Source organism: Anas platyrhynchos, chromosome 4, assembly GCF_047663525.1.
Source record: "Anas platyrhynchos isolate ZD024472 breed Pekin duck chromosome 4, IASCAAS_PekinDuck_T2T, whole genome shotgun sequence".
NCBI lineage: Eukaryota > Metazoa > Chordata > Aves > Anseriformes > Anatidae > Anas > Anas platyrhynchos.
The window spans coordinates 31620682-31638655 of record NC_092590.1 but is presented as its reverse complement, the minus strand read 5'-3'; the positions used below and the strand labels follow the sequence as shown (position 1 = coordinate 31638655).

The window sequence follows — 17974 nt, the reverse complement described above, 5'->3', positions numbered from 1 at the left end:
TAACTAACTTACCATGAATTATTCACCATAAATTAGGTGAACACTGTGGAGGGTCCTAAAAACTCCACATATATCATGCATGGATGCTTTACTATGCCATTTCCTACCCTGTACTTAGAAAAGGTAATAGGCCACCATATTAGCATGAACTTCTGACACAATAACTTCTGTTATTTTAGTTGCAGCTGCTTGCAAGCACTGCAATGCAGACATCCTGACTGAATTTTGCAACAGAGATTGTTATTCTAATTGGATGCCCATATATTTTAAAAGATTCCTTTCTGGTTTCCATGCACCACATTCCCAAACATAGCCATATTAGAGAACGAGGCTGAAAGGGATTACATGACCTCTAACTACTTGGTCCACTAACAGGGTGACAACAGCTACAAATCTAAGCCACTTCTTAATGTTCTTTAACAGAAACAGTTATGTACATCAAGTCATAGTAAAAGATTCTGCCTCTCCACAAGCCGATCAACATGGATGGTAATTGCACAAAAGCTTAAAAGATTATTATTGAATATTATTATGCTTCTTATCTTATTAAAACTCACAAGTTAATCTGGTAGGCAACAATGTCCCGTGAACAGAGTAAGAAAATTATCCCCGAAAAAGCACGGCAGTTTCTTTTGTGAACCAGCCTGCTGTTAGCCCAACCGTTCTGTTGTTAGCAAAGCTTCGGGAACACCCTCCTGTGCTGGCACACAATCTGTTCAATTCAATCAACAGCCCTCCACACAGTTCCTGTTTGTCACCCTCAGTACGAGAGGAAACTAATTTTGTGCTCCATTTGAAAAATAGATTATGGCCCAATTACATGCTGATAATTTGGATGAAGCTTCCATTTCACATCTAGGAAAAAAAAAAAAAAAAAAAAAAGCAATTCTTTGAAACCTTGGTCAATAAAATTCTAGGTAAATGCTAAACATAGGAAAGCATACCGTGACAGAAAAATGAAACAATACAGTATTTGAAAATAGATAGCAACAAAAGATTTGCTGACAGCTGTTTGTGCTACTTTTAATTTAAGCATTGTACTTAGCTGCACATTCACGTAGTTGCTAAATGAAAAGTTTGCTGTGATTATATGCATTATATCTATGCACACCTCAAAGATTATCACGTTCAAAAGAACATGAGATATAATACTGTCTATGAATTGCTAATTAAGTCCAGTAATTCCACATTCCAGTTTTATCCTGTAAAGGAGACAATATTTATTCATAAGGATATAACTCAGAATTAACCCCCCTCCAATTTCATAAATAAATAAAGACACAACAAATAGAAAGTACAGCCATGCTACCCCCATGGGCTCCTTCATTTATCATAGAAATGAAACCGTAGGGAAGCATTTCTTTATGATTATTGCTGATATACCACTGCACTAATGTATTAGCCAAGAAGCCATTTAGCCACGTCAGCATACAGTGTTAGCAGTAAGAGCCTGTTTTGTGCTGGACTTCTGTAGTACCAGTACAGTGAAACATTACTGACTTTTGAACAGGAAAGGGATCGTGTCCTAGTGGAAAACCAGCGTACACAGTACCTCTCTGTGCACCTGAGAAGACAAACATCCCCTATTTATATCCTTTATTTAGGTAAGAATATGTCAAACAGTCCTTCACTGATGTCTTCAACATAGAATAGCTCTGACAATAGCTGAAATCCAAGGACATTTTTTCCTCATACACCTAGGCAATTACAAAAGCTTATAGCGTTCTTATCCTTGCAGTGAGTATACTATGCTGTGAACCAGTAACTGCTAAACATCAAGTCTTAAAGAATATGTAGTCTAGCATACCAGCTAGGAACATAATAGCAAGATGAGGCAGCAGCGGAGAAGAAGGCAGGACAATCAAGGTAATGATTTATGTCTCAGCTATTTGGAGTCAAAACCCATAAAGCATCTGGTGCTTCAAGTAGTCTGTAGTGGAAATGGGAAGCTGCCATTCAAAAAACTCTCACTATTTTGTTCCACAGCACTCAGAGCTGATCTCCCTTTCTTTGAAGAGTTCCAGCTCTAGGTACATCCAGGTTGTTTCTGCCTAAACAAACAAGTATTGATTGTGCTGTACATTAAAAGTCACTCAAAGCAGAGACATTGCAAAGAACAGTGCACTCATTGTCCCTAGCATGAGCTAGAGTGTAGAATTGCATCCTTTCTTAGCATGACATTATTTCTTTTTCACCAAATGTGATTCCTTGGGAGCCTTTGTCAGCCTATTACTGAGTAAATCTTTCTAATCAAGGATTCACCAATGAGCTCACACAAACAGTTTTGGAATATTTATTTCTTCTAGGATGCAAATAATGTATTTTGTAATTAAATCAGCACACAGACTCCCTACAGCAAGCAGAAAGAATGACATTTTACACCTTTGCAGGAAAAAAAAAAAAAAAAAAAGGATTGGCATGACTGCATCAACAAAGGTCTATGACAGACTTAATAACATGGAGTGGAGAGGTGCAAGATAAACAGTGCTACAGCTATGGGTGCTTTTTGTCCATAGCTACATTGCTTTTGTTGACAACAAACAGCAGGAAGCAGAAGGAAAGAAATGTTAGAAAGCAATAGTAAGGTATGAATTTTACTTTTTTACTTTTTGAATTAAGTTATGAATTTTTACTGTTTAGCCAGAAGGTTTGGCAGCATTCTGGTCTCCATTGACTCTACATTTAATGAAGACACAACACCCAAACACATCAATTTTCTTTCCTGTCAGGGTTATAAACAACTGAAAACATGGGTTCATCTTCAACTAGCAGAACTATGCAGATAAAAATATTAGAACAGAAAGGATATAAATGAACTTGTTCAGATTTTCAAAATATTAACACTACTCTTACTGATATTTTCATTAGATCAGTCAGCATGCCTCAAAAGAAATAACAAACATTGTCAAAATGATGTTATCGTGTCTTATGTAGTTACTATATTCCCTTACAAAAAGAGGAGAGCTATACTTAGATGCTGTTGAAATGTCAATTAGTTCTAAATATATGATGTTTGGATGATTAAAATTCAATTCATCCACATGTTGTTTGAATATTCCATCTATAGCTTTTACCAGCATCTTTATGGCTTCTTAAGGTAAAATTAAATGTATTTTACAGAAGTTGCCTGTAAGGACTAGAAACAAAAAGAAGTTGTGGTAAAATTGCTAACTTTGTATACAGTGTTCACTGTTGAATGCCCTTCTACATACAGCAAAAACATCCTATAATCCAGTTGTTTCTTTTCTTGGCTAAGACAATGATTTGAAATGTTTTCAGGCTTTAAAGTCACTATTTCAATAGCTGAATTGTCTAACCTTTTCATGTAATTTTGTGAAAGAAACATGAACCTCCTGTTGAGTTATACTAAATGAAAATGCCAACTGAAAAGTCACTGAAAGAAAAAAAATCTTTTTACTGAAGTTAATACACTGTAGAGGCTTCAACATAAAATAGAAAAAGAAAGAAAAACAACAGTATTCTTGAAATACTGCAGAAGGCAAACTACATGGACATGAAAGCCAAGATGAGAAAGGTGTTTTTTTATTGTTTTGTTGTTGTTTTGTGCAAGTTTTTTATTATGATTTTTAATATGCATATCTATTATGTTAAAGTTTCCTGAAGCTCCCTAACTGAAACAGTGTCCAATTGTGTTACCTGGAAAGACATGGCAGCTTTTAAAAATTAAACTGTCACCCATGTCTCTGTTCAGTTTCTCCCTGCATGATTGAATTGCTATATTCTAACCTCACTGTTTGGGGAAAAAGAAAAATCTGTTTGTAACAGCTGCTACATTTCATTTCAATATTTAGCCAAGCTTTTTTTTTTCAGGACATGAGGGGTATTTTTAGAAGTTATTTTACATAAAAATGGATGCTGTATATTTTATGAATTGGTCCAAGCTCTATTCTGATAAATTACAGAAGAAGAAAAAGATTTTACATGCATATTTAGGAAAAATAATTTAAAATTCAAATAGTGAAAAATCAGCAACTTCTATCCAATTTCCACTTCATAAATTAAGGGTTCTGATGTTTACGGGGTAGGGTAGGGATTCCCTATATTGAGTAAAATATGACCTTCAGTGACATGAACAAGGGATACCATTCACCTTCGCACTGAAGCCATCACAACTTCAAGACTCACACCAGGACTACGTGAATGGGCAGTCACAGCACAAGTTTAGTAGGTGCAAAAAAAGTGACTGCACAATGGAAAGCACTGAAGCAGAACAGAGAAGATGAAGCAAAGTGTCAGCCTTCCAACACCCTGCTCTTTGGCAGAACTCCAAGCAATGTGCATTGTTCCCACTACTTGACATCACCAGGCCACCCTAGCTGTCCTTGATGTGTTCGTGAAAATGAGTGTGACAGTGGGATGTGATGAAGTTCTAACTCCTACTCTGCCTTACAGCATTATCAGCCAGAATGAGAGATGCAGTGCCGGTGTTCCTTCTTCCACCTTCAGCTGTGGTGTGAGGAATCCTTGTGTACATTTATTATACTGTAAACAGATGAACTTATGGATGGATACAAATCTCTTGAAATAGATTCAAAGAGACAGCAGATTCATTTCTTGCCTGGCACTAGGAAGAACAGCAAGTTACTATATTGTTTCTTTTCTGACCTCAGGAAGATAAAAATGCCTGTTACCATAACTACACCAACTCAAAGGGGAAAAAAAAAGTTCTTTGTCTCCTTTACTTATGATGCAAACAAAGCAGAAACTGTTTTTTTCTGAAGATGCTTAACACAGCAGGACAGGATCAAAGCGTGAAGATCTGTGGCTGGCCGGTGAAAATTTCAGAATGGCTCCAACAAATACTCAAAAGTGTAAGTGAAAGTGACGCCATGCTTTTTAGATAAACGACTGTTTTATAATACCTGCCACCTATTATATGAAAGGGTAGCTAACAGTTACCCCCAAAACATCCTTTCCATGCTTTTGGCACAAACTATTTGGCACTGAAAACAGAAGAGAGGAAACCTGCCAGAGTAGAACTTGTGTGAAGTGCTCACTGGGTCTTTAATAAAAAAATGAATAAATACAAATTTTAAAAAGGACGCTGCTTTCCTTAAGGGTCACCAAAAGTACATTTGGAAAAAAAAAATGCATCAAGACACTCGAAAGTAAAGACATATCAGAAAGATTATGGAAGTAAGGAAATAAATGCTTTTCAAACTGCATCAAGCCATTCAGTAAATTTCAAGGGCCTGAACAATCATTCACACATACCCAAACTACACATACTAGAAGTCCTAGCTCTTGATTATAAATAAATCTTTCACACTGCCTTAATGTCTAGTAGCCATTGCTTCAGGCAAAGTAGTACATAACGGTCTTCTTGACAATGTGAAATGTAGTATAAGGAGAAAAATCTTTTTTTTTTTTTTTTTTTTAAATTGCAGTCCTCTTTAGAGTAAACATTAGTTGTCTCATCAGCTGCTATTATGAGGAAGAATGTACTCCAAGTGCACAGATGTGCATCATGGAAACAAATTGGGCCTAAAACACTTTTTTCCTCTTTTCATAGAAAGAACTAAAAGAAACAAGACTGAATTATGCACTGATTTTAATAATGAACAATATTGGATGACATTTTTCATTTGACAGTGAAATTTCTTCCCAACTGTTATTTTAGCCTGTGATTTTTAGAGAGCATTAACCCACTGGTAACTCCTTTAACTCCTAACTGAAATTCTCAGAAGTATATTCTGTTAATAACTTGATTTGCTCTTTGTTTTCACCTGAACTCTAAGGGAGAAAGGAAAATGCAATAGACGGTCTTAAAAGATTACATATTTTGTCAGCTCGATACCACAGACCAAAAGAGATGTCTTTTTAAGTTGATCATTGTCTTCCAAACAAGCTCAGGATTCTCCTTTTATTCTAAGATAATAGCCACCTGTCTTTTGTGCAGATAGGAAACAAATATTTATATGAAGTATTGCAAATGTTTAAGATTTATCCAAATCATAACCTTGGAGAATTAAACAATTTCAGAAGCAAAATCAGCTCCCAGTGAGACTTTCTACTGCATTTCCCTAATGGGAAGGGCTCTGTGAGATAAGGCAGGTAGCAAAATACACAATGGGGTTTTTGGAAGTGGACCAGGAACACAGGAACACCACTCCTCCCAGAACCTCAAAGGCTGTCTATCCTTGCCAGCAAGATGACCAGTCCGAAAGGATAACTCCTCATTAGAAGTCACAACTGTGCATAGGGTATCACTCTGTTTTACTATGATTTCCTTTTTTTCTTCCAGGAAAAAGGATTTTGACCAATTGTTCATCCCTTTCTCATGTGCCAATTATAGCTGATCACTCAGTGTAACAGCCACTTTCAGGGTAACAGAAATCCAAACACTTTAGTTCATATTTGAAAAAAAAAAAAAAAAAAAAAAAAAAAAAAAAAAAAAAAAGACCATAAGCTTGCTACTTCTTCTAGTCTACCTGGATTCTTTTCATCTCTAGGCCCCAAACTGATTTTATTCATATCAAATCAGATGGCATTTATCAGGTACAGCAAAGCTCACAAATGCTGTACTCTCTGTATGAAATCTGCATAAGAGGTTTACCTATTAATGATGTTTGAAGGGGGGATCAAACTGATCAAGTGCCTGATGCAAATTAGAGCATAACGGCAAAGCAACAGTGTGGGGGAGAAACAACCTTACTCGAGTATTCAACAGTAATAAAAACAAATATTCCTCCCAGTGCTCCTATCCTTCTTAGCTGTGTTGAATGAAGTTCACTGGATTGTTTCATTAGTAAATCGGGTGTACCTGTGTAATTCAACAGGATTTGTGACTTGCACCATCCTTTAAAAACTCCAAGAACAGAGCTACTAACATTAAAGGAAGACACCACATTTTTTATTTTTTATAAAAAAACACCCTTAATTATAAGACTCAGGTTATCTTTATCTTTTTTTTTTTGTTCTATTAGATTTTTGATTAGTAATTGAAGATTAGCAGTTCAATATAGAAACATATCCTGTTCTATTACACATTTTAAAATTTGTGTGGTTTTGCTTTTTATGTTTGATTGTTATTTGGCAGTCATTTTCTTGGTTGTCCTGTTTTCAGCTAGGGTAGAGTTAATTTTCTCCTAGTAGCTGGTATGGTGCTGTGTTTTCTATTTAGAATTAGAATAATGCTGATAATGGTGTTTGAGCTGTTGCACAGCAGCACTGGCCCAGAGGCAGCTCCTCCTGCTGCCCTGCCAGTGAGGGGCTGAGGGTGCCCCAGGAGCTGCAGGGAACCCAGCTAGGACAGCTGGCCCAGGCTGCCAAAGGGACATCCCACACTGCCCAGCCTCACACACAGCCATGACATGAGCAGGTCAGGGTGTGGCAGGCAGGTGCTGCTTGAGGATGGAATAGGCATCAGTCAGCAGGTAATGAGCAATTGCATTGTGCATCACTTGCTTTCTGTATTTTTTTTTCATTATTTTCCCTTCCTTTTCTGTCCTATTGAACTGTCTTTTTCTCAATCCACAAGTTTTTACCTTTCTTTTTGCTCTTGATTCTCTCTGCCATCCCACTGCAGGGGCAGGGAAGGAGCAAATGGCTGCGTGGTGCTTAGCTGCACAACACATTGGTACAAAGCACTGCTCTATGCTCTGAGTTAGGATGTCATAACAACATGAAGACCACCATTTCACACTCTTCCCATTGCAGTTCCTGTTATTATAACGTTATTATCATAACAATGTGGGGAAGAAATCCTGTGAAGATATTCCAAGTAACCTCACTAACCAGTATGATGCAACTGCTGTTTGTTTAAGCAATGTATTATTTAAAAAAAAAAAATCATTGTCCATTCACAAGTAAAACACAAATTAAACTACTGTTGACAAAAGCATTTTTCTCAGCAACACTAGAGATTACTTCTCTGAACAACATGCTTACAAAACATAGCTTCTCTACAGAACCTTCTGTCTAGCCAGAAGAGGTTTTCTTCCAAAAACGCACAACTTCATCATTTCTGCTTATGGCCCCAGTGAGAGCTTTGGGACCTTAGAGCAGTCATTGTATTATGAATACTTGTAATGAAAACTTACTGCTCTAGAATATGTTCATGTCCCAGTGATGACCCCACACATTCTTTTTATTCATTTGGTGGCAGTATCTGCAAAGCACATTCAAAATTTTTCTGCCATGTGAAAAAGCTATCCTTAACTCAGGCTTCATCTTTCATACTACAAAAAGCACTGTTGCTCTGCTTCATTACGATTTGTTTCATGCCACTAAATTTCCCCCCAAAAAAACAGATAGTAACACTAAGGTCAAATAGTATTAACCACAATTGTTTTGGCTTCTGATAGATAGCTTAGAAAATGTTATGTAGCAAAACCTTAGCTGAACACTCTTACACCTCCTTTAAATATTTTTTCCCTACTAAATTTGTAAGATTTGAATCAGTTCTTGAGAGGCTGCAACTTCCAATATTCATGCTCCTGTGCTTTTTACAAATCCAGCATCAAACTACAGCTTGTCTTTCATTTCCCTAGGGGGTCCCCCTTCCCACCTCAGGTCTCCCCATCTGCCAAAGGCAATTGCAGCCCCAGGCAAGGTGGCAATATGTGCAGATGACAGCAAACTGTCTCAGGAGCTTTCTCTTCAGTGCTTCAGGTAGGTCAAACTGTCCTAGCATCTCCCTTTCTGTACAATCCAAAATAATAAAGTAATAAATTGGCATATCTGGTGATTCTTCCTTACTGAGAGTGGTGCTAAATAATAGGTTTTACAGTTTTTCAGAGTATTTTTTCCACTTTTTTTCTGCAAACCATGTTCACAGTAAACAGAGAAAGAAACAATACTTTGTTGAAATGTATTCTTCACCTCTCGAGATGCATGTACACACAAGAATAATAAGCGTAGCTAGGTAAATGTCCATATATATATATTAGTTCCTTTTTTAAAACTAGAAAAATACGTTATCTGTAAAATAATTTATGCATGGCTATAACGAAAGCAGGATTTGACAACCATTTGAAATAATTTAAACTAGATCTTGTCTGTACTGAAATTATTTAAGCTCACAAAATTGAAAATTGACCCCAGCTTTTTGCAAGTCTCACTGAGAAGTGTTAAATCAATGGAGCTCATCACTGGAGTTCTTCCTGATTCCTTAGTAGTTAATGACAAATCTATAAATTCAACTATAGCATAATAGGTTATATTGGGAATTTTATCATAAGTTTTTGAAATGTTGAAGAAACAAGAACTGGAAAGGTCAAAATATAGCATTTTTACATATAAGCACACAGATCTTTAAACATTCACCCTGACAAGAAAAATAAAGCCTAAGTTCTGAATCTGAAACATACTGGTAGAGCTACTGTCAAGCTGTATTAACCCTTTTTTCACAAGAGGTTGCTTTTTAAATAAAAGATTAGTTTGGCACTGCAATTCAACTACAGTGTTTTAAGGCCAGCATATTTTATAATATCTTGTTATTCTACTGTAGAAGAAAAGACTGAGAACTGAAATTTGTGACACTTTCACAACTTAAGTAGAGTAATTCCAAATCCACTTGTTGCCACACAAATATCAGGACAAATTATATTAAAAAAAAAAAGTTTAACAAGAAAATAAACAGCTGTAAACAACAGATATGCTGGTGAAAAGTCTCTGTCCATTCCTTCCTCACATGGATGCTGACTACCCAGAAAAATAGTGTTGATTACTCTTACTTCCACAATAAATCTGGCACATGAAAACAACTGTGTTCTCATGGAAATCATCATCATAACATGTTCTAAAAGTATTGTACGATAGTCACTGAACATTAAGCTCCATTTTAATTTTCACCTAAAGGCCAGTTTTCTTTTAGTCAAGGACATGTTCACTGTTATTTGGACTTTAGATTTGAGAAGCTGGAGGTCTGGACAGTTCAAAATAGACTTAGAATAAATATTAATGTCAAAAGGTTTGGACATGCATCTCCCTCAATCATTACATTCTTCCAAAACATGATCCTTTCAGGCAATCTATCCAGCCATTTTCATTGTATGTGTCAATGACAAGACAAATGCTGCAGTCTTCTCTAGGTCCCTAGGAAAAATAAGTAAATTTTTCTGGCACCTCTGAGACTAACTTTTCCTCATGTGCTCTCAGTGAAAGATGAGCTGTTTCATGAAAAATTAAGATTTACCAAATTGGAACACAAAATACTTGTGGATGCTTGATAGGCTGTAGCAACATATCTGTGGTTCAAATCCATTGTGAATAACTAAATAGTTGCTGCTAAGAGATTTATTTATTTATATCCCATTTACAGCTGCTATGGAAAGAGGCACTACTTAATGAAAAATCCACAGGATCTCTCTATATTTAATTACTGTTTTCTAAACCTTCTGTGAGTGCACTTATGCAAATAATACTCCTTATATAACCTAATGTCTCAAACTCAGTAAAATATACAGGCATGCATTTAACTGTTGAAATCACTAGACTGAGCTAGCATCTAGAGGTGGGCAAGCTCTCACTGACAGAACATAATTTAAAGAACTCTGAAAGATCATTTCTCTTAGTTATTACACTTCTCTGGTTTTGTTGCTTGCTTTTGTTGGAGATGGAAAGGACACTGGATATTATCTTCGGAAAAAGTGTAAGGGCAGCCTGTCCTTACAAAGAGGTTTCTTCCTTTAAATCTATTTGGTTTTCCAAAATTGCAATATCCTATCTCAAAGGTTGATTATATTAGCTTGGTTTAGGAACTGCAGCATTATCGCTAATTAATTTTCAAAGTCAACTTTTTTACTGTAAAAAAAGTCATGTTATAGGCTCTATTTTAATTTAGTTCGCACTACCAAGCAGAGTGACTCAGTGTGGCCACTGCACACCTACCCCAATCACACACAGCAGGAGCTGGTACAGAGATGTTGCTGGAACCCAGGGTGGTGATCCAGGCCTTTCCTCTGCCTATCTTACTCTCCATCTCTTTTCTTCACCAGATTTTATGGGCCATTTAGTCCTTTACAAGATAATAACATCAAATAGCTCCTGTTATAAACAACAAGGTTTAATCCGTTTCTGCCAGATAGCTTCTGCTGTCAGTAAAACATTTCAATTGATCATTTGGTCTTGCATCACCATAATTTAGCCCAAGTGTACTTCAGATTGGCAATTTGCAAGTGGTTCATCGAGGACAGGACTCTCTGGGCCCCCACATTTTTAAATTGGTGTCATGGACAGGATACCCTTGGTGGTGCTGAAGGGACTGGTGGGACCAGGTGACCCATGACCCCTCATCCGAGAATCAACATATTCCAGTGAGGAATAATAGGCTAAAAAGGGATCTGTTCCCTTTATTTGTAGGTTTTCACAGGGATCAGCTACCTGAATTTGTAGTTTTTTTTACTATGGTCTCCCTGGGAGATCCGGTCATATTAGGCCAGGAATTACTGGCCTGACCCACATGCTCATAGAATTGCAATCTTAGCTAAAGAGTTACCTCCAAAACTGTAAAGGTTAAACACTATCCTCTCCCTCTACGGGATAAAGAAGGGATCTCCCCCGTGATTTCAGATCTAAAGGGGAAAGAAATAGTTCTCCCTGTAATTCCTTTAATTCTCCTGTTTGGCCTGTACCCAAGCGGGACAGCAGGTGGCGACCAACAGTTGATTATCGGCACCTGAATGCTAACACAGGTCCCTTAACCACTGTCGTGCCAAACACCGCAAAACTGACTAAACCATCCAGGAACAAGCCACAATTCTGGCAAGCACTGATATCGAGGATACGTTCTTTATGTTTCCCTTGTGAGAGGTGGACAAAGAGTGCTTTGCTTTTACCCGGGAAGGTATACAGTAATCATCCACTCATCTCCCTCAGGGATATTCATTGCCCATTATGCCTGAGCACAAGAGTTTGCCCAAATTACCCCCAGGGAAGAAGTCAAAATATATTAGTATATTGATGATGTGCTGAATGGTGGCCCCAGTGTCTCTGTGATGGGGCAGACTCAAAAGGATACAGCTGTCCATTTCAAACGTTTGGGAGGCCAGATTCTAACAGAACAGATAATACTGCCCTCCTCTAAGGCAACATTTCTGGGTAGCTGGTGAAGGGGAAGGAGTATGCATTCCCCCCTGAAACCCTTGAACAGGGGAAAGTGCTTGGAAACAAGAAAACTTCAGCGTGCTAAACCATACAGCTGGAGAATAGTGTGTTACCATACACGGTGCCACAGCTACAATCAAGAAAGAGCAGGAAAAGATGAAGAACACATCAGAACAGAATGAACACCTCCTCAAGGCCATGCAGCCTAAGGACTGGTTTGAGGGACTCAGTCCTGAATTCTCTCTTTTCCTATCTATTGGGCTCATGGGGTGAGGGAGATGACTTGTAAATATTGGATTTATGTTATTGTGCAGGATTTCATTCACTCCCTCTCTTCTCCCTCTTCACCCTGTTATGGGCCATTCAGCCCTCTGCAAAATAATAATGTCCAAATATCTCCTGTTATAAACAAGATTTACTCAGTTTCTGCCATCAATAAAACTTTTCAATTGATCACTTGATGTTGCATCACCTTAGCTTAGCCCAAGAATGCTTTGAATGTCAGCAGTCTCCAGAGCAGGCCATCTAGGATAGCCCTCTCTGGACCCCCACAGCATTTTAAAATAAAAAATAAAAAAAATTACCAAGTAATTTTTCATGGAACGATTGCAGTCATGTTGCAATGAAAAATACACCAAAATTAAGACTGTTGATAGAGTAAAAGTAAGCTTCTGTTTTGCAATGTAAAACTAGAGCTTCATCAATTAAATATTAAAATTTCAGGTTAGGCTTTACCTGGTATATATCAGATCCTTTCAAATCCTCTTTCTCTTAGGTCATTTCCAGAGAAAGGAAGGAATAAATATTTCCTATCTATACATGTTCCTGTATATCTTCATTAGTTTCTGTGATCTACACCTGCTACACTCACGCCTTCGGAAACTCATCACCTTTGCAAGATCTCTAACATTTATAGTGTTTGAGTTTAGTAATGTGACAGAATGGTCAGGCTTCAGTTGGCTTCTGAAAGAAAAAGTTACCTTCTTCTAAGGTAATCCACACCTCCCCAACAGATTAGAAAAAGTTATACTCAGACCCTGTTTTTATTCTGTTGTAGAAGAGAATTTACATAATGAGTGGATGCCTTTGTTAATCTTTGTTGTTGTTTCTATCTAGATTCTATGATGTATTTCTATGACCAAAACAACAATGAAAATGTCTTTTGAATGAAACTACAAAAACCCTCCCTGCTCCCCCCTGCCCCAAGTGCTTATGAAAAAAATAAGGATTAGCTTAACTAAAGCCCTGTTACTCTTATAGAATGACAATATAATTCAGTCTCATTCACTATCATTACCAAGGCAAGGAGGAAGAGTATTTGGAGATCTGGAATTTATTAAAATGTAGAGCTTCTAAGATTAGCAACAAACTAAGGAAATCTACAGGTTCTCAGAAGTGCTGAAAAATATTACTTAAAGCATGCAAGTTAGGGATGGTCTCATCTTCACAAATTAGCTGTCAGTCTTTACTACAAGCTGTATAAAGTTATTTGCTTAGCACAATCGCTATTGAGTTAAACTCTGCAACTTATAAATAAGTCATCGCTCCCAGCACACATAGATCAACACACACTTGATATATGCTCATTCATATTACATTTTGTGAGGAGGCTGTTTTGAACCAACAGAATAGCTGGCTATTAAGATTCAAAATCAGATGTCAGACTGAAACTTTCTTTAACAAAGTTGTATTTATCTTTTTGCTCTTCTTTGAGCAGGGGCTTGCACCAAGTGACCTATGGAGGTTTCTTCCAACTTATACTAATCTGTGATTTCAATAATGTCCTTTATATTTCTTGCTTAAATTGGCCTGAGAATGATTGAAGAATTTCTTTTAAGATCAGTTTTTGCATTCACTCATGCTACCTATAAAGTTTTACATGTTAAAAAAGGTTAAACAAACTTCAGTAGCCCATTAAAGATGATTCTAAGGTTTTAAATTAACATGAACTATAAAATATTTCATTTAATCATTAATGTTTTGGCAAACCACACGTAAACACTTCAAAATACAACAATAAAGTTCATGTGAGAAATAACAGACATGCTGAGATCACTATTAGAGGCAGTAATTCACATTCTGGTATAATATAAGTTATATGAAATCTGTACAGACTTCTAGATGCTTGGACAACAGCAGGAAGTATGCTTTCTTTCTAATATTTATGTGATGCACCTTAATTGACATGAAGTGATAAATAACCACATTTTTATACGTAAATCCTCTTATATTAGATCCGCAAAACATCTGAACACCAAGTTCAGAATCTTCAAGATGAAGCTCATTGGTGTATAACACAGAAGTACTCTTCAGAACTCCTCATAACAAAAGTAACACCAAAGTAACAATCACATCTAGCCTCCTTTATTTATTAAAAATAAAAGCAAAGTTACATATTTTCATGCAATTTGGTGAAAAAATCAAAGTCCAAAAAATAAAACCCCTGACAAACAAAATTGAAGTGTGTGAAGTATTCATTATATGAGGTTTTGTTTGTTAGAATTTTATATTTTTCTTTATTAAAGATTTTTACCTCTTTTCAAGATGGTATGAGAAATGCTGAAACATATTCCACTAGCTGTGAAAAATTCCTCCTCAGAAACAACATTCATAGGACCACAACTGAGGTTGTAAGTTCCTGCAAATAACTCTAGCCCAAAATATGCTTTAAAAAAAGCTTTAAGTAGCGCATTACAGCATATCTTCTTCTAAGGATATTAGCAGTACTGAAGATTCACTCATTTTAGTGCATAAAGCTTGCTCTCTAACTGCAGGTCTATACCAATTATTAGTAGTTTCACTAACACCATTGATAATACTCAGTTTGGGCCATTGCTTTACAGAAAGACAAATAATCTTAAACACTTACTACACTGTGTGTGCTGATCACTACAGCTTCAGAGAAAGGAAATGAGTCCCACTAAAACTGAATACAGGGCAGGTCGTATGTAAGTGAAGGCATGAGGTTCCAAGTATCTTGTCAGAATCCAGTTTCATGTGGGAGACTACAAAATTACTGTGATTGAACTACCCTTCTTTCCCACTCCTAAGCCACAATTCTGAGGTATTTTTCAGCGCACAAGCTTCATATTCCCCTCCACCAAAAGTCTCCATATTACATACATAAACACAGATATTTTAGTTTTCCATTTTGAAGAGTTTTGTGCATATTAGGAAAAAAAAAAAGCATAGGAAAACATGCACATTTTATGAACTCTGTTCCCAAAAAATATCTTAAAATACTTGCAAAAAAAGCATATTCTCATGGGTCATTTGAGCTACTATGCTCTTGCATACATAGTAAGAATATTCTCAACATAAATAACTTGTTTGCTGAGTGAACTTCAAGATACAAATTGAAGTAATACACTTGAATGTTTCAAGCACTAAGTTTGCTCAAGCCAGAAGGTGCTCTGCGCGGATTTTTCACTGTTTGTGTATTGCACATGTCTCTCAAATAGAGTAATTAACAGATCACAGTTTTATTTCTTCTAAGCGAACTGGTCACTTACCAGAGAAAACAAGAGCACAAAAGTGACAGCATCACAAATACTACATCTAACAACACAAAATTAATTTACTATACCCCTACTGTTAGGTTAGACCTTCTTGGTGTCTACACCCAGCAGCTCCCTCTTCCTCCTTGGGCAGCCTGGTGCAGAAGGTGCTGCTGAGCTGCACGCCTAGCAAATGGGATAGCACATCTGGGCTTCCCAGTTCCCCTCTGTCAGCTGCATATCTGATCACTGGAGCAGCCCACGAGGTGCTCCCATCACCCCCAATTCAGACCTCTCAAAACAACAGCAAGAAAAGAGAGCTTACCTGTTTAACACTGACATCAATCCATCTGCTTATGATTCCTGTGAACGCCTTCCAGCAAAGCATCTCTTCCAAACACAGCCTTATTCTACATATTTGTCCATCAGAAGATATTCTCTGCAGCCCAGCTGAAGTTACCCATATGTTCATCCACAAGTCATTAAGATTGTGAAACTATTTTTGCCTTCTGTTGTGCAGTCCCACTATAGAGCACTTGCAGCAGAGTTCCCCCCTCAGCCCCATCAATAAAAACCCTTTTCATAGGGGCTCTCCTTTATATATAATTACTTCAAGCACCTGGGTACAAGGCTGTTATAATTACTGTCAGTTGTGTAAGCAGGAGAGCTTAGTATGACTGCTGGAAGAAGAGTTAGCTCTTAAGTGTAAAATCCTGGTGGCTATTTGCCCCTTCGAGAGAGCTAATAGAAGAGTTAATGGCCTGATGGAAGGAACCGCAAGTGAGTATCAGTGATGCAAGTAGCTAACAATTTAATACGAACACCAGGAATCCCCTCAGAATGGTTCTATGGGTTTTTATGCCATTCTCATTGCCTTGGTGAAGTCCTTGTGTTACAGTCATGGAGGTGTTCTTCCTCCTCCTCATCTTCCTCCTTCTGAGAGACATCCACGACACTGTGGCCTTGGGGCCTCCCTGGTGCTGCAGGATCTCCTGAGACACGTTGCATTTGAAGCAGTGTTGTTTTCCTGCTTTTCTTCTACAGATGTCTAAATCTGGGTTGTCTCAGTGTGTTGCTAGAGTACATTTTGTATTGTAATGGGTGCCAAAAGTCAGGAAATGCAGTTCTAAGCATGCCAGTGAAAAATATGTCTGGAAACAGTACCATCAGAAGCAAACTGGGAAATGGATTGCTCTCATTCTAAAAGAGAGGGCAACCTCTGAACAGATTGGGTGGGAACAGGTGTAATTTTAACAGTAGTATACCTACAAATACCTACAAGTTTGCGTATTAGGCACTAAGGGAAAAAATGCTCAGAGACACTATATGGGTTTTTGTTTGGGAAAATGAATGGAATCTGCCATGTCAGCAGTGTGTCATGATTGATCTTGATACGGTGCCTCTGGCAACGCACTCAAAGACTATTTTGGTTTAGAGCTAGATTATAGTGTTTTATGCATGAGTATAATGGTGCAATTTATTTTTTTTTTCTCTTTAATTCCAGGCAAACTTGATTTTATGACTGCACAGTTTTTGTCTTCTACATTTGAAGAGAGATCCTTAAGGAGGAGATGATTACATATAAGCCATTACAAGAAGAAAACTGAAAACTGGGGGGAAAAAACTTGTCTGAAAAAAAAAAAAAAGAAACTGATGAACTGATGACCACATTGTCCAAAAATGACCCCATATCTGAACAAGTGATCCTCAATGATCATATTTTACAAAAATGTTCCTTCATGAATAAAGTATGAATAAAAGAATTGTAACTGTTTGTATTATTAAAGGCTAATTCCAGCTTCAACATGTTAAGAGATTTAGAGCCCCATATTACACAGAGAATAGAACGTGATTTTTATTATAATAACTTAATACTGTCCACAGCTTGGATAATGAGTACGGTAATTTGACAGCACTCCTAGAGGAAAGAACCAGCACACACAAAGTAAAAAAAAAGCTGAAAGATATTACAAAACATGATCATTATTCTAACTTCACCATGAATCCATAGCTGAGGAAAATAACATTCAACCAAGAAAAAGTGTTTACTTGTAATAATGAAAAGATAGTCCTGAAAATTTTAAGGCAGTTATCATAGACGTATTCTGGTGACAGCTACAAATCTGTGCTAGTATTCCACTGAATGGCTAATTCTATTTTATTACCAGAAAAGTGTAGCATTCTGCTGAACATTTTCCTAAGCCAATAGGAAAGCATAGCATTTCCATGCTTCGGATGATCAGAATAGTGTTGAACATGTAATTGTTATCGATAAGCCCATGCTGAAAAGTCATCCATGACTGAAGTACTTACCAAGACCCATTTCTCTCATTTAGCAGCTATTTTGTGTCTTCTATTTGCACAACTGCTCTTGCATTTGTCTGCTATTTTCCCCTACAATGCTGATT

At 37.1% G+C, this 17974-nt stretch overlaps 1 protein-coding gene across 3 annotated transcripts in view; it reads right to left on the bottom strand.

Annotated features, from left to right (window-relative positions):
- Positions 1-16141, bottom strand: part of FSTL5 (follistatin like 5) — a 407458-nt gene extending 391317 nt beyond the window's left edge. For all 3 annotated transcript variants that reach the window (XM_013096657.5, XM_013096661.5, XM_013096662.5), the window contains exon 1: positions 15892-16141. Coding sequence is in view for 1 of the 3 variants with exons in the window: in XM_013096662.5 (XP_012952116.1) it covers positions 15892-15908 (17 nt within the window). In the remaining 2 variants the exon portion in view is untranslated. The remainder of the gene's footprint in view (positions 1-15891) is intronic.
- Positions 16142-17974: the final 1833 nt, after the last annotated feature.